The sequence below is a fragment of the Mobula birostris genome, chromosome 10 (assembly GCF_030028105.1).
Source record: "Mobula birostris isolate sMobBir1 chromosome 10, sMobBir1.hap1, whole genome shotgun sequence".
NCBI lineage: Eukaryota > Metazoa > Chordata > Chondrichthyes > Myliobatiformes > Myliobatidae > Mobula > Mobula birostris.
Window position 1 is genome coordinate 136,769,591 of NC_092379.1, and position 24,478 is coordinate 136,794,068.

Sequence of the window (24,478 nt, forward strand, 5' to 3'; positions counted from 1 at the left end):
TGGAAGTAAGTGCTTAGCTCTTTCAATGAACTGCTGTTAGCACAAAAACCGTCTTCTGTGCCATGCCACATTATTATTTTGCAAGAGCTTGTATCATAAAGTAATCTGACTGGCCGAGACTCTCAAGCTGAAAAAGTGTGCTTGGGCAGTTCAGTGGAGAGTAAGGGAGAAACTAAGTCCATACGTTTAATGACCTTTCATGGGAAATGGTTCACCTGATCTGATCAAAGGTCACGAACCTCAAACCAGGGCAGCACGGTAGCAGGGTGGTTAGCACAACGCTTTACAGCACCAGCGACCCAGGTTCAATTCCTGCCGCTGCCTGTAAGGAGTTGTATGTTCTCAAAGTGACCACGTGGACTTCCTCCCACAGTCCAAAGACATACCAGTTGATATGTTAATTGGTCATTGTCAATTGTCCTGTGATTAGGCTAGAGTTCATTCAGGGGTTCCTGAGCAGAGTGGCTCAAATAGCCAGAAGGGCCTTTTCTGTGGTGTATCTCAGTAAATAAATAAAAACTAAACTCACATTTCTCAACCCCAGAGGCTGATTGACCTGCTGAATAATCGTAGATTCTTCATTTTTGATTTCAATTTGCCAAATATTGACAGTGCTTTATTTTGCCACAGATGAAACTACAATGTCTCACAGTACTCTCCATGTCTTTTATGCTACTAATTAATAAAATTTCTTTAGCCAGAGGGTGGTGAACCTGTGGAATGCATCACTACAGTTGGCTATGGAGGTCAAGACATTGGGTAGGTTTAAAGTGGATGTTGAGAGGTTCTTGATTGATCAGGATGTCAAAGATTATGGGGAGAAGGCAGAAGAATGAGGTTCAGAGGGATAATAAATCAGCCATGATGGAATGTTGAAGCAAACGATGGACTAAATGGCCTAATTCTGCTCCTATGTTTTATGTTTTGGATGCTGGGGTTGAGATACATCTCTACCACAGGAGAGGTAAGGCACTCCTTCCCTCCACTAACCTGCGGGTCACCCTTGGCCAAGTGTTGCACCTGCTCAGCCACCGCCCCCCCCCCCCCCCCAAATCAGGGTCACATGAAGCCATGGGATCAGGTGGTGGATGGTCATATGAGCAGCTGGTGCATATCACAAGTCCTGGTTATGTGACCACTGATGCCAGGCAGACAATCTCTGAAGAGTATTGATAATGGCTGGGGTCATCCATCTTGTAAAGACACTGCACAGAAGAAGGAAATGGCAAACCACTTCTTTAGAAAATTTGCCCAGACAATCATGGTCATAGAAAGATCAAGACAGCCTATATCAAATGACACGGCACATAATGAACCAACAATGTTTGATGCTCTTCTGTTCTTATAGAATTGGGACAGGTAACTTCAATACAATGGACTTTTAATGGATCTATCAGTATGACATGGAGAAGAAGCTGTCATTTATCGATCTGATATACCAATATTTACAACATTAATGATATTTCATTAGTCATGTTAAGTGGTCCATAGAATAATGAGGAAAATATCTGATGCACTCATTGCTTCCACCCACTTTTATTGTCATTTCGACCATAACTGCTGGTACAGTACACAGGAAAAACGAGATGTTTTTCAGGACCATGGTGCTACGTGAACAATAGAAAAACTACACTGAACTACATAAAACAACACAAAACTACACTAGACTACAGACCTACCTAGGACTGCATAAAGTGCACAAAACAGTGCAGGCATTACAATAAATAATAAACGAGACAATAGGCACAGTAGAGGGTAGCAGGTTGGTGTCAGTCCAGGCTCTGGGTATTGAGGAGTCTGATGGCTTGGGGGAAGAAACTGCTACATAGTCTGGTCGTGAGAGCCCGAATGCTTCGTGCCTTTTGCCAGATGGCAGGAGGGAGAAGAGTTTGTATGAGGGGTGCGTGGGGTCCTTCATAATGCTGTTTGCTTTACGGATGCATCGTGTGGTGTAAATGTCTGTGATGGCGGGAAGAGAGACCCCGATGATCTTCTCAGCTGACCTCACTATCCGCTGCAGGGTCTTGCGATCTGAGGTGGTGCAATTTCTGAACCAGGCCGTGATGCAGCTGCTCAGGATGCTCTCAATACAACCTCTGTAGAATGTGGTGAGGATGGGGAATGGGAGATGGACTTTTCTCAGCCCTCGCAGAAAGTAGAGACACTGCTGGGCTTTCTTTGCTATGGAGCTGGTGTTGGAGGGACCAGGTGAGATTCTCCACCAGGTGAACACCAAGAAATTTGGTGCTCTTAACGATCTCAACGGAGGAGTTGTCGATGTTCAGTGGAGAGTGCTCGTTCTGTGTCCTCCTGAAGTCAACAACCATCTCTTTTGTTTTGTTCACATTCAGAGACAGGTTGTTGGGTCTGCACCAGTCCGTTAGCCGCTGCACCTCCTCTCTGTATGCTGACTCATTGTTCTTGCTGATGAGACCCAACATTGATGATTAATATACAATTCTCTTAAATCTATATTGAATTTAATGAAATCACAGTGCTGGACATGGAAAAGGGATGGAATTCTAAAGGATTTACTGGAGTAAGCTTGCAGATGACATGAAGGATGGTGGTGTTGTGGATAATGTACAAGGTTGTCATTGATTAAAATGGGACATTGGAAGGATACAGAACTGGGATAAGAAGTGGCAGATGGATTTCAATCTGGAAAAATGTGAAGTGATTCACTTTGGAAGATCAAACTTGAAGGCAGAGTACAGGGTTGATGTCAGGATTCTTGGAAGTGTGGGGGAACACAGAGAACTTGGGGTTCACATCCACAGGTTCATCAATGTTACCAATAGGAGATAATGATATTAGATTAGATTAGATTAAGAAGACACTCAGTCCTCATTTATTGTCATTTAGAAATGCATGCATTGAAAAATGACACAAAGTTCCTCTAGAAAGGTATCACAGAAACACAGGACAAACCAAGACTAAAACTGACAAAACCACATAATTATAACATATAGTTATAACAGGGCAAAGAAATACCGTAATTTGATAAAGAGCAGACCAAGGGCCTGGTAAAAAAAGGTCTCAAGTCCCGATTACCCCATCATCTCACACAGACGGTAGAAGGGAGAAACTCTCCCTGCCATGAACTCCAAGCGCCGCAAACTTGCCGATGCATTGGAAGCACCCGACCGTAGCCGACACTGAGTCCGTCCGAAAACTTTGAGCCTCCGACCAGCCCTCTGACACTGAGCACCGAGCACCATCTCTCCCGAGCGCTTTGACCCCGCCCCGGCCGCTGAGCAACAAGCAAAGATGAGGACTCAGGGCCTTCCCCTCCGGAGATTCTGGTTTATTATTGCCACATATAGGGTGTAAAGAGTGTCCAGGGAGGGGTAGCACCTCTTGTGAAGGGACTTGTAAAGTGTATTTCAGGGCAGCTCACTCACCTTTGGTCCCCACCAGACACTCAGTTCTCATCTGTGGCTCCAGGTAGCTGGTTGCATGTGACAGCGGCCACACCCTGGTTGACTAAACAGCCAGGCTAAACCAGGTGAGCGTAATCAGCGGGCCTCACACCCCAGTGAGCAAGAGTGGAACTGTCCCAGTGCAAAGGCAATGAGGTAGATTGGGAGATCAAGTTCATCTTTTCGCTTATGAGGGGTCTTTTCAAGAGTGTGCTAACAGTGGGATTGAAGGTTTGGCCCTGGTACGCTTTTGGAAGTTAGTGCCCCGTTTTGCTAGATCCCTAAGAACTCTTACCCTGTCTCAGAGTCCGGCTGTGCTTCAGAAGGTTCAGCTGTGCTGATGTCCGTACTTGACTGGCTTGGCTTCAGATTGTTTTCTCTTTTGGGTGCTGCTGTCACTTTCCTTTTCTTCTTGGCAAAAAAGTTTTTGAAAGTTTTAAACTTTGATTTCTTCTTACCTGTTGAAAACAAATTCAACCCTTAGAGTGATAAGACATTCAGCATTTGGTAGGATGGGTTCGGGCTCGGGTAGACATTCAGGCGTGGGTATGGGGTAGTTTAGTCAGACAAATACAGGAAAACTGGATTCACTATATGGGCTCCCTGGTCGGCCTCAGACAGGGAACAGTACAGCACAGCTCAGGAAAAGACCCTCAGCCCAAGATGTTGTGCCATTTCATATGATGTGGGCCATTATGGACTCAGAACCATGATTGTTCTTGGCAAAGTTTTCTACAGAAGTAGTTTGCCATTGTCTTCTTCTGGGCAGTGTCTTTACAAGATGGGTGTCCCCAGCCATTATCAATACTCTTCAGAGATTGTCGGACTGGTGTCAGCGGTCACGTAACCAGGACGTGACATGCACCAGCTGCTCATACGACCACCTGCTCTGATGGCTTCACGTGACCCTGATCGGGGGGAGGAGGTGTGGCTGAGCAGGTGCTATGGGTGACCTGCAGGCTAGCAGAGGGAAGGAAAGCCTAACACCTCCTTTGATAGTCCAGGGAGGGGTAGCACCTCTCCACCCCACCACCCAGCCACCCAAAACTAAACTAATTTAGTCAAAATTGAGTTTATTGTCATATTCACAAATACATGTCTGGGCAGGTACAATGGAAAACTTAGGCACAGAGCATCAGGTACACAACATTCACAAGAGAAAAATAAATTAAACATAAAGTATACAGGATTTTCACAGGAAGGTACAATTTGAAAAATAAAACTAAGTCATTTTTAATGCAAAGTGATCAAAGTGGTCATAGTGTTGCTAAACTGATGGTTAGGGTTTTGCTGGTTGGTTCAAGAACAGAATGGTCGACAGGAAGTAGCTGTTCTTGAACCTGATAAACTAATAATTCCTGAGCCTTGAACAAGTAATTAACTGAAGAAGGATCTAGTGCTTTCCTGGTATATATGATGAATAAACTCTTCTCGGGCTTCCAGCCGGGCACAGGTATCGATTTTAACCAACATTTCAATGACAAACTCTGCCAATTCATCAGGGATAATGCTTGGGCATGTCTAGTCCAGTGGTATTTATACCCCCCCTCGTCCATCCCTCCTGATTGCTTAGCCCTCATCCAATCAGCATTCCACTGCCCCATTTTGTCCCACATTGCATTTGCAATGGCCATACAATTGACTTTGATGCCACAAAACTACTGTGCCACACCAATGGCTTTTAGGACTGCCTGGTGAAGGAAGACATTGAAATAAAACTAGAAGAAAAGAATTTTAACAAAAACAAATGTCTCGCTCTAAGTAAGAACAGGAATTCGATTGTAAGCAAGATTGGACAGTGGAAACCATTGGGCAGGAGGTACAGAAGCTTTAAATCCCACTCTATCAGGGTCTAGTACAATTACTTTCCTTCAGTTCTTCAGTTCTTGAGCCAACTGGTACAACAGTTCGATCACTTTGCACTGAAATGGACTTTGTTTAAATTGTATTCTTTCTCATAAAAACTGTACTTATTTTCTATTTTTCTTGCGGATACGCTTATAGGATGCTCTGTGTCCTTCATGTTGTTAAAAGTGAGGCTCTACGGTATCGTATTGGTTAGCACGATGCTATTACAGCTCGAGGAGTTCTGGGCTTCGGAGTTCAGTTCTGCAGGAGTGTCTGTACGTCCTCCCCGTGGACTGTGTGAGTTCTCTCTGCCCGGGAGCTCCGGTTTCCTCCCACAGTCCAAAGGTTAATTGGTCATTGTAAATTGTCCCATGATTAGGTTAGAGTTCATCGGGTTTGTAGGGGGTTGCTGGGGCAGCATGGCTCGAAAGGGCGAAGGGCCTACTCCGTGCTGTAATGCTAAAATAAAATAAATAAATATAATTAAAGTTAAGTGTTTCATTGTACCTGTGCATACATGTCTGTATGACAACGACCTCCACTTTGACTATGACTTGTTAATTATCCCAAGGTCTGTTCTGGCACCCTCACTCAAAGTTCAAAGTTCAAAGTTCATTTATTATCTAAGTAAGTATACCATATGCAACCTTGACATTCACCTTCTTGCAGGCAGTCACAAAACAAAGAAGCACAATAGAATCCATGGAAAACCCCACACAACAATCACCCAATGATCGAAAAAAGAACAAATCGTGCAAGCAATAAAAAAGTTAAAAATAAGATAGAAACATAGAAAACCTACAGCATAATACAGGACCTTTGGCCCACAAAGTTGTGCTGAACATGTCCCTACCTTAGATATTACTAGGATTACCCATAGCCCTCTATTTTTCTAAGCTCCATGTACCTATCCAAAAGTCTCTTAAAAGACCCTATCGTATCCGCCTCCACCACTGTTGCCGGCAGCCCATTCCACGCACTCACCACTCTCTGAGTGAAAAACTTACCCCTGACATCTCCTCTGTACCTACTCCCCAGCACCTTAAACATATTTCCTCTTGTGGCAACCATTTCAGCCCTGGGAAGAAGCCTTTGACTATCCACACAATCAATGCCTCTCATCATCTTGTACATATCTACCAGGTCACCTCTCATCCTCCATCGCTCCAAGGAGAAAAGGCCGAGTTCACTCAACCTGTTTTCATAAGGCATGCTCCCCAATCCAGGCAACACGCTTGTAAATCTCCTCTGCACTCTTTCTATGGCTTCCACATCCTTCCTGTAGTGAGGCGACCAGAACTGAGCACAGTACTCCAAGTGGGGTCTGACCAGGATCCTATATAGCTGCAACATTACCTCTCGGCTCCTAGATTCAATTCCATGATTAATGACGGCCAATACACTGTATGCCTTCTTAATCACATGAACCGTAGAGTCCCTGAACATGAATCCCTGCCCCAGTGCCAGTTCAGCACTCAGGTGAGTGAAACCAATCCAGGCCACAGCTGCTGGGTGTACAGGAGTGAGCTATACCAACTAGTGGAGTGGTGTCACAGCAACAACCTGGCACTCAGCGTCAGTAAGACAGAAGAGCTGATTGTGGATTTTAGGAAGGATAAGATGAAGGAACACGTACCAATGCTCATAGAGGGATCAGAAGTGGAGAGAGTGAGCAGTTTTAAGTTCCTGGGTGTCAAGATCTCTGAGGACCTAACTTGGTCCCAACATATCGATGCAGCTATAAAGAAGGCAAAATAGTGACTATACTTCATTAGCAGTTTGAAGAGATTTGGTATGTCAACAAAAACCTTCAAAGATTTCTGTACTGTGATGTACTGTGGAGAGCATTCTGACAGGCTGCATCACTCTCTGGTATGGGAGGCCTACTGCATAGGACCAAAAGAAGCTAGATAGGGTCATAAATTTAGTCAGCTTCATCTTGGGTACTAGCCTACAAAATACCCAGGACATCTTCAAGGAGTGGTATCTCAGAAAGGCAGTGTCAACTATTAAGGATCTCCAGCACCCAGGGCATGCCTTTTTCTCATTGTTACCATCAGGCAGGAGGTACAGAAACCTGAAGGCACACACTCAGGGATTCAGGAACAGCTTCTTCCCCTCTGCCATCCAATTCCGAAATGGACATTGAACCCATGAACACTACCTCACTTTTTTAATATATATTATTTCTGTTTTTGCACAACTGTTGATCTATTCAATATACATACACTGTAATTGATTTACTTATTTATTTATTTTTACTTTTTTCTTCTTCTATATTATGTATTGCATTGGACTGCTGCTGCTAAGTTAACAAATTTCACGACACATGCCGGTGATGATAAACCTGATTCTGATTCTGAGTCAGTTCAGCGCTGAGACAGGGAAAGCCAGGTGATCCTGGCTGATGTGGAGTAACGAGCTGAACACCAGTTCGTCCTCCACCCTGGGGCTGGACCCTGAATCTTCTTAATCTGGATCGGCACTTAAATCAGCTAAACGTTGGTTCCTTTCTCACTCTCAGGCCCAGGCCCTGCCGCTTCACTCCAGCCCAAAGTTTCAATCCAACCTGAAGTTTCAATCTGGCCTGCAGTCCACTCCCGCAATGACTACCACAGCCAAACCTACATTCTCGAGAGTCCAGTTCGCCGAATCCTTCAGGACGCCGCAAGAACACCAGATCGTTCAAACTGTTCAAAAGCACGACTCTCAATGGGAAATTACACACTTCAGATTGCAGTGATTATAGTCCAGAAAAAGTATATTTAGTAAAATAGTCAGTAGTTTTGTTAGCTGCCTGCAAAATGTCACTGTGTCTTGCCAGAGCCATGTTGGAGAAACCTCATAAAGTTCTCGACTTCTCTTGTAGCTTATGTGGTTGTTGTTTGAAGCTGGCCATGAAAGATTAAAACCAGTGATCTTCTGCATTGGATCAAACATAAGTGGTTTGTTTGACACTTCTTGGGATAACCCATTTAATTTTGAGACTTTTGTCTGACAACACAGAGAATTCATCTTTAATCCTTATCTAATCTTCTCCACCAGCATCATTTAATGAAATCTGATTTAGATGCCTTTGATATCTATGTGAAGCATTTCAGGCACAATTTACAGGCACTATTTGTCTAATACACTCATCAGAGTAGAAGGTGTTGAAACGCTCCACAGATGCACTAACTGGTTACATCTGAACCACATGAGGAGATATTTATACAGGTGACAAGTAGATTATTCAAAGTGTGTGTCTAAGAGAAAAGAAAGATGAAATTGTCAAGGAATGGAATTCAAAGTTTGGGGTTCTAAGAATCAATCTGAATCAATCAATGTTCTGGAGGATAGCAGAGTTACTGAAGCAGAGGGTTTCCTTGTGAACAGTTCAACTACAGAGATTATTACTCATGATAAAAGCCCTAAATACCATGATCCTTCTTTGGGAGTAAAAGTGACAGAGAGGTGAGGGCGGATGAAGATATTTGTAAAAGAGATGAAAGCTCGCTCCACACATGGGCTTTCTAAAAGGCTGATTTATGTCGGCAGCTGTGATCTCTCAAAGTCAGAGGAACTGGGGGAGGGGAGCCATTAGAGTAATGTGAGATCATGTGTAACACTGTGATACTGGAGGCTGTCACAGTTTTCAAGGGAGTGATAAAGATAAGTTTTATTTGTTACATGTACATTGAAACATTGAAAAATACAGTGAAATGCATAAACTTACGTCAACAACCGACACAGTCCCAACATGCGCTGGGAGCAGCACTCAAGAGTCAACATATTCCAGCGCCAATATAGCATGTCCACAAATTATCAACCCTAACCTGTACACCTTTGGAAACTAAACCACCTGGAGGAAATACGTGTGGTCACAGAGAGAACGTAGAAACTCCTTACAGACAGAGGCAGGAATTGAACCACAATCTGGCAGTGGGCACTGTAAAGTAATTGAGCTCGAGCTTATCACTGTGCTACTGTACCATCTTTGCCGAATGGGAAGAGGACAACAAGCTGTAATTGGGACCCTCATCCCGAGCGGTGGAGTTTCAGAACCATGCAGCTGCTATATCAGAACCAAGGCTATGTCTTCTTAATCAAATAATATCCTGAAGGATGGAAAACTGTGACAGGCCTGGTTAGAGGGGATGTGGAGAAGATCTTTCCTATAGTAAGTGCATCTAGGATCAGAGGGAACAGACTCAGATTAGATTAGATTATGAGGACACGCAGTCCTCTTTTATTGTCATTTAGTAATGCATGCATTAAGAAATGATACAATGATCCTCCAGAATGATATCACAGAAACACAAGACAAACCAAGACTGAAAAACTGACAAAAACTACATAATTATAACATATAGTTACAACAGTGCAAAGCAATACCGTAATTTGATAAAGAACAGATCGTGGGCATGGTAGAAAAAAGTCTCAAAGTTTCTCGAAAGTCCCATCATCTCATGAAGACGGTAGAAAGAAGAAAAACTCTTCCTGCCATGAGCTTCCAGCTCTGCAAATTTGCTGATGCAGCACCCTGGAAGCACCCGACCACAGCCGACTCTTGAGTCCGTCTGAAAGCTTCAAGCCTCCGACCAGCCCTCTAGCACCGAGCACCATCTCTGCCGAGCGCTTCGAGCCCGGCCTCGGCAACAGGCAATAGGCAAAGCCAAGGATTTGGGGCCTTCCCCTCCAGAGATTCTCGATTGCACAGTAGCAGTGGCAGCGAAGCAGACATTTCAGAAATTTCTCCAGATGTTCCTCTGTGCTTCTCACGGCTGTCTCCATCAAATCAGGATTGTGCACGGCATCCTACTTCACAAATACGATATCATTTCAGAGTGGCTGCGTGCGCTGCATCGCGCCGCCATCTTCTCCTCCCGCCGAAAAAAGAGGGACAGAGATAAGAATGAATTTCTTCAATCAGAAGGTGCTGAACCATTGCTGCAGATAGCTGTAGAGGCCAAAATATTGGATATATTCAAAGCAGGGGTTGATCAGTTCTTGGTTAGTGAGGCTGTCAAAATTTTACAGCGTGAAGGCAGGAGAATGGGGTTGAGAGAGATAATAAAAAACCATGATGGGACTTGGGCAGATGGGGCTCATCAGCCGTGGTTGCAACTCATCTAGCAGAAGGAAAACTCTGATCTCAAACCTGACTTGCGGCTATATCCACTTATCGAGAAGGCTAGAGGAGTAAAACCCGAGGAAACATCCAGAACGGGAGTCCCTAAGGCAGTCCTACGTTCAGTTCAACTCTGACTGACGACCGCTGTGACACTGCTGGTGCCAAACTGCAACTGGTGTCTCTGATGCTCCATTGGATATATCAGCTGCATGGAGAGGGGGTGCCTGCTGCATGGACAACAGCTTGCTCTCCATATCGTATCACGTAGACAGCTAGGACAAAACATCCATGTCAGACCTCGACCAGTGGAGGTCCTCATGATGGGATGGCAGAGCAGACTCAATGGGCTGAATGGCCTAATTTTGCTCTTATGTCTTATGGTGTTATGAAAGGGCATTACAGCAACCTTCTTGGTGGTTTCGTACCTAGAAGTATGTGGCCTACTGGCAAATCTTCTCACCCTCTGCAGGGTGGAAGATATCTCGGTTAAAGATGCTGTACAGAGACTGTAAGATCATTTTGATCTAAGGCCAATACAAATAGTGCAATGATCGTGGAATAAGAAGCCTCAGAGTGAGGCAGAGAATGTATTCTTTTATTGAAGAACATATCTTGCATTGCAACCTTGATCCCTTTTTAGATTACACATTATGCAGTAGGTTTCAGTAGAGAGTACATGGAGATGAATTAATTGCGTGTAAATGAATGAATTCAACCAAATCTGTTGAGCATACAAAACCCAGTAAAGAGAAAAGATTCCACAAACAAAATGCTGGAGGAATTCAGCAGGTCAGGTAACATCTGTGGAAATAAATGAACAAAGTCTTGGGCTGACACCCTTCTTCAGGACAGGCTTCAGGTCTCAGCCTGAAATGCTGACTGTTTATTCATTTCCATAGATGCTGACTGACTGCTGAGCTCCTCCAGTATTTTGTGTGTGTAGCTTTGGATTGCCAGCATCTGCAGAATTTCTCGTGTTTAAGATAAAAGATCAGCTTTATTTGTCACACGTACACTGAGACATACAGCAAAATGGGTTGTTTGTGTCAATGGCCAACACAATTTGAGAGTGTACTGGAGGCAGCTCACGAGTGTCACCATGCTTTTGGCACCAGCATAGCATGCCCACAACTTACTAACCCTAACATGCACATCTTTAGGACGTGGGAGAAAACCAGAGGAAATCCAGGCGATCGCGGGGAGAACGGACCCAAACTCCTTAGAGACAGTGGTGGAATTGAACCCTGGTTGCAGGCACTGTAAAGCATTACCCTAACAGTTTTGCCACTGCACCGCCCATTTGAACTCATGTTGTGTCAGCACGTATGGAATCAACGAATGCTGGAGAGTTTCACCCATCACAGGAGATTCTTCTAACTGTGAGCTACAGTCAAAGAGCTGCAGCAAAATAAAAGGCTTGAAAAGTGAACCAGCAAGACTAATCCCATGAGTCATTGTTATATTGATCGTTGCTTGACTCAGTCCTCCCAGTTCAGAACAGCCAAGAGCTTCAGTTACCAAAATAAAGGTTACATTTTGACTGTCAGCAGATCTAATCCTAAAACAAATCATCAGATCAGTTTCAATAGTTCCAGTTTTTATTCTGTTGATGTGTGTGTAGACTGAGTTTTTATAAAGCTTTGGTCAGAACAAATTTGGAGTATTGTGAGCAGTTTTGGACCCCTTATCTAAGAAAGGATGTGCTGGAATTGGACAGAGTCCAGAGGAGATGCACCAGAATGATCCTGGGAATGAAAGGGTTAACATGTGAGGAAACATTTGATGGCTCTGGACTTTAGAAGAATGAGAGGGGAGATCTCACTGAAACCTATTGAAAGGCCTAGGTAGAATGGATGTTGAAAGGATGTTTCCTATATTGAAACAGTCTAGGACTAGAGGGCACAATTTCAGAATAGAAGAGCATTACTCAAAATGGGGTTCAGGGTACTTGGAAGCACATGATAAAATAAAATAAAATCAGCATGGTTTTCTAAAGGCTACATCTTGCCTGACAAATCTGTTGAAATTCTTTGAGGAAGTAGTAGGCAGGATGGACAAAGGAGAGTCAGTGAATGTTTAGTTGGATTTTCAGAGGCCTTAGACGAGGTTCCACATATGAGACTGCTTAACAAATTAAAAGCCCATGGTATTATGGGAAAGGTACCAGAATGGATAGAATGGTTAGAAGATTTGAGAGGTTAGAAGGGTTGAGAGAGATAATAAACCAGCCAGGATGGAATAGTGGAGCAGACTCAATGGGCTAAATCGCCTAAATCTTCTCCTAGGTCTTATGGTCTTATCACAAACAGGAGAAAATCTGCAGATGCTGGAAATCTAAGCAACACACACAAAATGCTGGAGGAACTCTGCAGGCCAGGAAGCATCTATGGAAAAGAGTCCAGTGGATTTTTCGGGCTGAGACCCATCAGTAGGCACTGAAAAGTGCCCTGCTGCTCTGAGTCAGATTCCGTGGGTGTCAGGAACCAATTTGGGATGTTACATCAAAGAGCCGTTCCATTACGTTGGAAAAGAGAAATTCTCTTGCAGAAGGCTGATATTGAGTTTAGACAGAATCTAATCTGGTTATTTGTAACATGTTGCACTATTGTACTAGTCAGCAAAGTCTTTTCATCTTTGTGCTTGAGATATCTCATACCAACACTGCATTGCTAATTGTATTGATTTTCATTTGTAATTAGCTTGAAGAAACATCTTGTCCTAATAGCACACAACATTTTACTCAGAAAATTGCCAAATACGAACACATAAACACAAGAGAGTCTGGAGATGCTGGAAATCCAGAGGAACACACACAAAATGCTGGAGGAACTCAGTGGGGCAGGCAGCATCTATGGAAAGGAATAAACAGTCGATGTTTTGGGCCAAGATTTTTCATCAGGATTCACCAAATACAAACACGTGGTTGCTTCATAGCTCACATAAAGCTGCAAATCTATTAAAAAAGTTTAATTAAAATTCAAATTGTTTGCGTGAGTGGTTGTTTTCTTTGGCATGAGTTCCACTCAGCCATCACCCAGGTAGGTCATACGCTCATGAGTATGTTCAGTGAAGGGACGAACATGTTTTACTAAACTTCTGTTTCAGCTGGGTACTCTGCTCCATGTCTTACTGTTCGACCTGAGGAGGAAATTTCTGGGATGAGAGCATTAGTTGTGGATGGCAAGGTAGCGTCATGGGAAGTATGGTAGCATAGCAGTTAGTGTGATGCCTTCCAGCACCAGCAGTTGGAAGATTGGGGTTCATTTTCCTGCCTCTGCCTGTAAGGAGTTTGAACGTTCTCCCTGTGAGGGCATGGGTTTCCTCCGGGTGCTCCAGTTTCCTCTCACATTCTAAAAGTGTACAGCTTAGAGTTAGTAAGTTGTGGGCATGCTAGGTTGGTGCCCGAAGTGCGGGCTGCCCCTCGGACTGTGTGGGTCATTGATGCAAAACCGTGCAGTTCATTCTGTTTCAATGTAGTGTATGTGACAAATCAAGCTCATCTTTATCTTTAAAAGATGTTGAACAGTTTGGTTTTGAGTTCAGAATGAGGGATAATCTTACTGAAACGTATCACAAGTCTTGATTATGTAACCACTGACACCAGGTAGACCATCTCTGAATAGTATTGGTAATGGCTGGGGTCACACATCTTGTAAAGACATTGCCCAGAAGAAGGCAATAGCAAACCACTTCTGTAGAAAAATTTGCCAAGAACAATCATGGTCATAGAAGGACTATAATCGCCCACGTCATACAACACAGTGCATTACAACAAATAATGATCATATTGAAAGGCAAGACAGGGTTGAAAGGTGAGGTGACCTGCTCCTGTTCCCATTTTCATGTATCCTTGTGAAAACTTGCAGCTAGTACTTTACATCAGAGTAAATTGGAGTACAATGGAGGAGGATAGGTGGGCAGTACAGTTGGGGTCATGTTTGATTCTTATCTGCTCTCTGTATGAAATCTCACTTTAAATAGGTTTTGTACAAAACCATCCAAGTTCCTGATAGATGGCTCCTCCAGCACTAAAGTTTTTCAAAGCTTCTGCCCAGAAAGAAGTTGTTATTGGGAGTGTCTTACTGTTGGTCTTTAAAGTCAGGATTGGGACACATTTTTGGAGCAGACCTGATTTTTGGCTTTCAAAGGGATTCCCAAAAGTCTCCAGTAGTTAAAATTTCTGCTCACGGAACAAAGCTGGGTCTCTGATGACGCTGAAAAGTGTCTTTTGATGCTCTCTTCAACAGGAGTTCAGCGAGACCCTCTGTCACTGCTCCCCCTCATTGATCTCTTCTGCTCTCTGATTTTTCAACCATATGCTCACACAGACTTGCTACCACACCTCAGCAGTCCAGGTGAAGGGTCTCAACCTGAAACATCAATGTCCATTTCCCTGCCCCAGTGTCTATTTTGAAGGTCACTGCCTCATTTTGTAACTGAACCCTTAGTACACCAATCTTGTCTATTTGAATCTGGAGCTCCAAGGAAAGCTCTCTCCGCCTGAATCATGGTGTTCTTTGACCTCCTAAAGAGCTGTTTTTGTGTGACACCAGCTCTTTTTTGGCCAATTCTATTGCATTGGTAGGATTTCACTTCTATTGCTGGACAGAACTTTGTAATGTGGAATGGAGACTTGCAGTATCTCCTTCAGCTGGACATTTTGCCTGCTGTTTGTTTCGCTTGTCTGTTTTGTTTGAGCTGAGTTCTACCGTCACCTCTTTCTGACTGCACCTTGCTTGTTGCCTTCTTTTTGTACAGCTTCTAGCTTTAGAACATATAACATAGAAAATCTATAGCACATTACAGGTCCTTTGGCCCACAATGCTGTGCCAACCATATAACCTACTCTAGAATCATTTTTATGCCTGAGTTCTGCCTGTTGCTGATGAACATTCTCACCCTGCCTGATCATAGTAATAGTTTTCTCTGAGATTTGCCTGCAACTGAAGTCCCTCTGACAATTTGGTGTCTAGTAGCCTGGCAACAATCCTGTCTCTGATGAGCTCATCTCTCAGATTTCGATATGCACAGTTGCCTGACAACACATACAATGCTGTGATGAAGTCCTTTACGCTTTCACCTGGCTCCTGTTTTCTGGAGTTGAACTTTGCACTCTCATACATCACATTTCATTTTCCTGTGAAATATTCTTTGAAGTTATTCTCCACTGTTTCGTACTCCTTTTTCTGAGCATCTGTCAGTCCGAATCCACCCATGATGTCATCTGCTTTGTCACCCACAAGGTAGATCAATGTGCTTACTTAAAGCTCATCTGAAGCCCGAGTGAGATAGCTTGCAACCCTAAATGTCTCGAGGTCCCGTGGTTTAGAGAAATCAAATGTGTCAGGGGGCTTTATTAGGTAAGTAGATCTAGGGACTGCAGGTATTTGCTCCACTTTCCTGTTTATTTATTTATTGTTTTATTTATTTGGATTACAAATGTCTCCTTTTCTCTCCCTGAGTGTTTGACTGACTTCTCTGCTGTGGCTGTGTCTCTGTGCACTACCCCAGGCTACTGGCCCACCGATTATTACAATGTATCCACTTTTGGTTGTACCTTGAGGGTGTAGCCTCGCAACCCTGCCCCTTTCCCAGCTCATGCCTCATGGTGCGTATAGATAGCAAACTAGCATAGACAGTTTAGGTTAATAAGTCTCTGGATATTTTTCGTGGATATATACAAACAAGAACAGTCTTACTGTAAATTCTTTCTTTTTGGGGATCTCACTTGGTCTGTAGACCAATTCATCAATGATCAACCACTTCTGACAGCACGTTGTATTCATTTTGGAAGGATAGAGCAGAGCATACCAGAACACCAGCATGCAGGACACTCAACTAAACTTTATTGATAACACAAAACACTCTGCAGAAGCTGGGGTCAAAGCAGCACACACAACATGCTGGAGGAACTCAGCAGGTCGGGCAGCATCCATGGAAATGTTGACTGATCGTTTCCATGGATGCTGTCCGACCTGCTGAGTTCCTCCAGTGTGTTGTGTGTGAAACTTTGATAGCCCTGCTTGTACAGTACGTGAGCTTCTCCCGTGTGGGCGTGACTAACTGAGTGGGATAGGAACACCACCTTTGACTACCAGTACAGCGTGGAGATGCCTGGGCCTACTGTTGATAGAGTCATAGGGTCAGAGGGAGATACAACATAGGAACGAGCCCTTCACTCCATTGAGCCTGTGCAAACTACTAACCAATGAAATAATGTTTGTCAAAATTTTTAGTGGCTTATGGACCCCCAACTTATTCCTTCTGTAGTCAATAATCAGCTCTTAAGTTTGAGATGTTTAGAACATGTCATTTTTCGTAAAGAAGACGATTTTGATTTCTGATATTCTAATGAACATAACAACAGACTCCAAATCTCAACACTAATGACCATCGAGATAAAGGAATATGGTGAACACTGTGGCAGTCCAATTCTAGTTTTGTGAGAACTGTGTGGTATTGTATCTAATCTCCTATTGCTAATGATATCAGAACATCATCTTACCCAGCGACAAGAAACTATCAAACTAATCTCAATATCAAGCTCTTTCAACCTGCAGAAGTATGTTAAATGGGTCTCATCAAAATGTTTACCTGAATATTCATCATTCAATTCTTCCACCTCTGATGTCTGTCTTGTGTCCGGCAATGCCGTAGCCATGATATGGTCTCTGTGATATAGGCAGGGGGAGAGAAAGTTAGAATTAAGTCATTCCATATAATTATAAACCTCAAATTACAGATTCTGCCAGCCTATTCAATAACACAGATAAAACCAATGGAGATAACTTGCACATACACTCAGTGGCCAATTTATTAGGTACACTGGTGCACCTACTTGTTAATGCAAATATCTAATCAGCCAATCATGTGGCATCAACTCAATGCATAAAAGCATGTAGACGTGGTCAAGAGGTTCAGTTGTTGTTCAGACCAAATATCATGTATTTATTTATTTAATGAGATAAAGCATGAAATAGACCCTTCGAGTCATGCTGCCCAGCAACCCCCAATTTAACCTTAATCACGGAACAATTTACAATAATTAATCAACCTACTAACCAATATATGTTTGGACTGTGGGAGGAAACCGGAAAATTGTACAAACTCCTTACAGGCAGTGGCAGGAATTGATCCTAGGTTACCTGTACTGTAAAGTGTTATGCTAACCACTACACTACTGTGCCGGGAAGAAATGTGACCTAAGTGACTTTGACTGTGATTGTTGGTATCAGACTGGGCGGTTTGAGTATCTCAGAAACTGCTGATTTCCTGGGATTTTCACGCACAACAGTCTCTAGAGTTGACAGAGAATGGTGCAAAAAAATAAGAAACATTTAATGAACAGTAAGAAACATTGTAGGAAACATCCTCTCGACACCTCTTCAAATCCTGGCAATATTCTCATAAATGTTTTCTGCATTCTTTTCAGCTGAAATGGCACCTTTCCTTCAGCAGGGTGACCAAACTGAACACAGTATTCCTCATCAACATCTTGTACATAACCTCCCAGGTGTACCGATTATATGAGTTGTAGAATTAAAAGTTTCCCAAAATGCAAACCCTTACACTTATCTGAATAAAATGGAGGTGAATTTCCCAGACAGAAGGTCAGCTAACCCAGAGTTAATTTAAAAAGGCCAGTGTTAAGGGACATTATAAATAAGGAGAGCACTGAGGATGGGACTTAAATTTTGTTGAAGATATGATTCTCAATGGTGAAGCAAAGGAAATTCCAAAAGAGCTAGGATTGGAGAAATGTGAAGGGGCTATGATTAGTGGGGTCTTATGGAGTATGGAAAGGACAGGGCAATAGAAGGATTTGAAAAGGAGCCCTACTTAAGGTGCTTGTAAACCGAATGGGTGAGTCTTTTTATCAAAGGAAGGTTTAACCAAAATCGAGAGGGGAAAGATTAAAAAAGGGACTGAGGAGTGAGTTCTTTACATAGAAGGCGGTCTATATATGGAATGCTGGTGACTCGTGATGTTCTGCAGAGTTGGCTTCTCTTCACTTGATCAGGATGACGGAATTGATGATTTTGTGGCAAACTGTGCGGACGATACAAAAATACGTGGAGGGGCAGGTAGTGTTGAGGAAGCAGAGAGTCTGCAAAATAGATTAGGAGAATGGGCAAAGAAGTGGCAGATGGAACATAGTGTAGGAAATGAGCAGCTAAAGAAAGTATTTGAGCAAATTGCATTAACAATAATTTAAAAATGTTCAGATAAGTGCATGGACGGGACAGGTTTAGAGAATCAGAATCAGGTTTATTATCACTGTCTGGTGTCGAGAAATTTGTTAACTCAGCAGCAGCAGGTCAATGCAATACAAAATATAGAAGAAAAAGAGTAAATATAAATAATAAATAAATAAATTACAGTATACATATATTGAATAGATTAAAATCATGCAAAAACAGAAATAATATCTATTTAAAAAGTAAGGTAGTGTTCATGGGTTCAATGTCCATTTAGGAATCATATGGCAGAGGGGAAGAAGATGACTGTGTCCTTCAGGCTGCTGATGGTAACAATGAGAAAAGGGCATGCTCTGGAGGTGGAGCGTCCTTAACAATGAACACTGCCTTTCTGAGTCACTGCTCCTTGAAGATATCCTGGGTACTTTGTAGGCTAGTACCCATGATGGAGCCGACCAAATTTACAACCCTCTGCGGCTTCTTTTGGACCTGTGCAGTAGCCCCCTCATACCAGACAGTGATGCATTCTGTCAGAATACTCTCCAGGGTAAATCTAAATAAGTGTTTGAGTGTTTTAGTTGACATACCAAATCTTTTCAAACTCCTAATGAAGTATAGTCACTGTCCTGCCTTCTTTATAGCTGCATCAGTATGTTGGGACTAGGTTAGGTCCTCAGAGATCTTGACACCCAGGAACTTGAAACCTGGGTCAAACATGAGCAAATGAAACTAGACCGTGTACGAAATGGGCCGAAGGGCCAGTTTCCATGGTGTATTACTCTTTGACTCTATTACTCTAAGTGAAGTGTTTGATGGCTGTCGGCCTGTCCACATTGGAGTATACAAGAATGTGGGGGGGTGGTGGAGGGAGAATGCGGAATCTTATTGAAAGCTATCGAATATTGAAAGACTCAGATAGAGTGGACACGGAGAGGATGTTTCCGACAATGGGGGATCCTAGGACCAGCAGGCACAGCCTCAGAATAGAACAACATCACTTTAGAATAGGGAAGAGGAGGAATTTCTTTAGCCAGAGGGTGGTGAATCTGTGGAATCCATTGCTGCAGACGACTGTATTTGGGTATTAAAGCAAAGGTTGATCGGTTCTTGATTAGTAAAGGCATGAAAGGTTCTGGGGGGAAGGCAGGAGAATGGGGTTGAGAGAGGTGATAAATCAGCCATGAGGAATGGCAGAGCAGACTCGATGGGCTCAATGGCCTAACTCTGCTTTATGTTTTATGGTCTAACTAATGAAAGCATGGGAAAAATGACAGTCCAAAAGGAGTGTATCTGGGAGATATTTCAGTCTCTCCTACATAAATGTGGACCTGTGGACCTTTATAATATCCCACTGATTGTTAGTGGCTGTTTTGCGTCGCATGACTTCCAAACAGAAAAAAAGGACTTCTATTACTGTAAGTTGCTGAATTCTAAGCATAGCAGCAAATCTAGTCATCGAATATTCACTTGGTTTACTTGATATGTGGTTGGTGTTAATCTAACTTGCCTCTCCTCCCCCTCATGCTGTCTCTTTTGTGTTCTTGGGATAATGCAGTCACGGAGCTGGGAACTTGGGCTGTATAGAAAGCAGACAGTCCATGGAGAGTTTCCAACCTGATTTTTTTTCCCAATGTATTAGAGACTAATTCCATTCCTTAACACCCAGTACAGATTCTGATTGATGAATGGTCTTTGATCTGAATCATTCACAATGTTTCTCTTTCCTCAGACACCACCTGACCTGCCCAATATTTCCACCGTCTTCTGTTTTATTTTAGACTTCTAGCATCTGCTGGTTTTCCTTTGATGTTCCCTCTCCACAAATCGTCCATCATTTTCTGTTTTACCTCCTCAACACACACAGCTGGAAGAACTCAGGGGGTCAGGCAGCATCCATGGAGGAAAAGATCCTTCATCAGGACTGGAAGGGAAGTGATAGAAGCCAGAATAAAAGAGCAGTGGGAGGAGGATGTGAGTCCACATTTTCAGCATCCGCAATCTCTTTTTGTTTTACTGCCTGCCTCCAAATGAACTAACATAAATTCTTTTGGCTTTATATTCTTTAAGACATCTTCAAGACGTCTTCAAGGATATCTTCAGGGATCGATGCCTCAAAAAGGTGAAACCATCATTAAGGACCCCATCACCCAGGACGTGCACTCTTCTTATTGCTGTCACTATGGAGGAGGTAAAGATGCCTGCAGACACACATTCAATGATTCAGGAACACCTTCTTCCCCTCCGTCATCAGAATTCAGAATGGATATTGAACCCATGAAAAATACCTCGCTACTTTTTCTTTTTTTTTCTCTTTTTGCACTCATCCTCATCATTATGTGCCATCTTGTAGGATGGGGGTTATCTTGGTCTCTCATCTGTCTTTAATCTGATCATTGCCTGTGAGGAACACCCTCTTCACACTATTAGTCTTATTCATTTTTTCTATCCATGACTATGTTTGATCTTGGCAAATTTTTCTTCAGAATTGGTTTGCTTTTGCCTTCTTCTGGGCAGTATCTTTACAAGATGGGTGACCCAGCCATTCTCAATGCTCTTCAGAGATTGTCTGCCTGGCATCAGTGGCCGCATAACCAGGACTTGTGATATGCACCAGCTGCTCATATGACCATCCACCACCTTCCCCCATGGCTTCAGGTGACCATGACTTGGGGGCTAAGTAGGTGCTACACCTTGCCCAAGGGTGACCTGCAAGCTAGCAGAGGGAAGGAGTGCTTTACATGTCCTTGGTTAGAGACGTATCTCCACCCCCTCACCGATTCTTGCACCACTTATACACACAGTTCCTGCAAGCCCTTTGGAAGCTTTCATGTTTTATTGTTTTACAACATTGAACCACAGGGAATTTGGCTTTTTTTGACACTATTAAACAGAAAAAGTCTCTTTTGTGTCAAAATGAAAACAGATCTAAATTAATTACAAATATGAAACAGAAAATAATTGATTGCATTAAGTATTCACCCCCTTTAATTTGACACACATAATCACCACTTGTGCAGTCGATTGGTTTCAGAAGTCACATAATTAGTTAAATGGAGGTCACCTGTGTGCTGTCAAGGTGAATCTGGGAGGTCCATTTGTTGGTGAGTCAGTATCTTGCCGAAAACTACACCTTGAAATCAAAAAAACACTCCAAGCAATTCCATGAAAAGATTATTGAAAAGCACAAGTCAGAAGATGAATACAAGAAAATTTCCAAGTCAGTAAATATCCATTGGAGTAGAGTTAAATCAATTATCAAGAAATGGAAAGAATATGACACAGCTGTAATTCTGCCCAGAGCAGGCTGTCCTCAAACACTGAAGTGAACGTGTGAGAAGCGGTCGAAAGAGGAAGGCCAACAAGTGACCTATGACAGCTCTGGAGGAGTTACAAGCTTCAGTGGCTGAGATGAGAGAGACTGTACATACAACAACTGTTGCCTGAGTGCTTCACCAGACACAGCTTTATGGGAGAGTAGCAAAGCTACTATTGAAAAACACCCACATGAAATCTTAGCTAGAGTTTGCCAGAAGGCATGTGGGAAACTGAAGTCAGCTGGAAGGAGGTTCTATGGTCAGATGAAACCAAAATTGAGCTTTTTAGCCATCAGACTAAATGCTATGCTTGATGTAAGCCAAACGTTACACATCATCAAAAACACACCATCCCTTCCATGAAGCATGGTGGTGGCTGCATCATGATGTGGGGATGCTTCACTGCAGCAGGCCCTGGAAGGCTTGTGAAGGTAGAGAGTAAAATGAATGCAGCAAAATACAGGGAAATCCTGAAGGAAAACCTGATGCAGTCTGCAAGAAAACTGCAACTTCGGAGAAGATTTGTTTTCCAGCAAGACAATGACCCCAAGCGTAAAGCCAAAGCTACACAGGAATGGTTTAAAAACAACAAAGTTAATGTCCTAGACTGGCCAAGTCAAAGTCCAAAGCTCAATCCAATTGACAGTTTGTGGCTGGTCTTGAAAAGGGCTGTTCAATCATGATCCCCATGCAATCTAACAGAGCTTGAGCAGTTTTGTAAAGAATAATGGGGAAAAAATTGCAGTGTCCAGATGCGCAAAGCTTATAGAGACTTATCCATATAAATTACTGGAGGAACTCAGCAGGCCAGACAGCATCTGTGGAAAAGCGTACAGTTGACGTTTCGGGCTGAGATCCTTCAGTAGGACCGGAGAAAGAAAAATGAGGAGTAGAGTTAAAAGGTGGAGGGAGGGGAGGGAGAAACACAAGGTGATAGGTGAAACTGCGAGGAGGGGTGAAGCAAACAGCTGGGAAGTTGATTGGTGAAAGAGATACAGGGCTGGAGAAGGGGAAATCTAATAGGAGAGGCCATGGAAGAAAGAAAGGGGGGGAATACCAGAGGGAGTTGATGGGCAGGCAAGGAGATGAGGTGAGAGAGGGAAAAGGGGATAGAACATAGAACATGGAATAGTACAGCACAGTACAGCCCCTTCGGACCACATTGCTGTGCCGACCCTCAAACCCTGCCTCCCACATAACCCCCCACCTTAAATTCCTCCATATACCTGTCTAGTAGTCTCTTAAATTTCACTAGTGTATCTGCCTCCACCACTGACTCAAGCAGTGTATTCCACGTACCAACACTCTCTCAGTAAAAAACCTTCCTCTAATATCCCCCTTGAACTTCCCACCCCTTACCTTAAAGCCATTTCCCCTTGTATTGAGCAGTGATGCCCTGGGGAAGAGGCGCTGGCTATCCACTCTATCTATTCCTCTTAATATCATGTCTCCTCTCATCCTCCTTCACTCCAAAGAGTAAAGCCCAAGCTCCCTTAATCTCTGATCATAATCCATACTCTCTAAACCAGGCAGCATCCTGGTAAATCTCTTCCGTACCCTTTCCAATACTTCTACATCCTTCTTACAGTGAGGCAACCAGAACTGGACACAATACTCCAAGTGTAGCCTAACCAGAGTTTTATAGAGCTGCATCATTACTTTGTGAAACTTAAACTCTGTCCCTCGACTTATGAAAGCTAACACCCCATAAGCTTTCTTAACTAACCTATCCACCTGTGAGGCAACTTTCAGGGATCTGTGGACATGTACCCCAAGATCCCTCTGCTCCTCCACACTACAAAGTATCCTGCCATTTACTTTGTACTCTGCCTTGGAGTTTGTCCTTCCAAAGTGTACCACCTCACACTTCTCCAGGTTGAACTCCATCTGCCACTTCTCAGCCCACTTCTGCAACCTATCAATGTCTCTCTGCAATCTTTGACAATCCTCTACACTATCTACAACACCACCAACCTTTGTGTCGTCTGCAGACTTGCCAACCCACCCTTCTACACCCACATCCAGGTCGTTAATAAAAATCATGAAAAGTAGAGGTCCCAGAACTGATCCTTGTGGGACACCACTAGTCACAACCCTCCAATCCGAATGTACTCCCTCCACCACAACCCTCTGCCTTCTGCAGGCAAGCTAATCCTGAATCCACCTGGCCAAACGTCCCTGGATCCCATGCCTTCTGACTTTCTGAATAAGCCTACCATGTGGAACCTTGTCAAATGCCTTACTAAAATCCATATAGATCACATCCACTGCACTACCCTCATCTATATGCCTGGTCACCTCCTCAAAGAACTCTATCAGGCTTGTTAGACATGATCTGCCCTTCACAAAGCCATGCTGACTGTCCCTGATCAGACCATGATTCTCTAAATGCACATAGATCCTATCTCTAAGAATCTTTTCCAACAGCTTTCCCACCACAGACTCACTGGTTTATAATTACCCGGACTATCCCTTCTACCTTTTTTGAACAAGGGGACAACATTTGCCTCCCTCCAATCCTCTGGTACCATTCCCGTAGACAACGAGGACATAAAGATTCTAGCCGGAGGCTCAGCAATCTCT

General features: G+C 43.3%; 1 protein-coding gene across 1 annotated transcript in view; it reads right to left on the reverse strand.

Annotated features, from left to right (window-relative positions):
• The window catches only part of LOC140204364 (uncharacterized), a 94,436-nt gene that overhangs the window by 37,935 nt on the left and 32,023 nt on the right, over nucleotides 1–24,478 (reverse strand). The window contains 2 exon segments of the mRNA XM_072271041.1: nucleotides 3,718–3,880; nucleotides 16,978–17,054. Of these exon segments, the coding sequence (XP_072127142.1) occupies nucleotides 3,718–3,880; nucleotides 16,978–17,054 (240 nt within the window).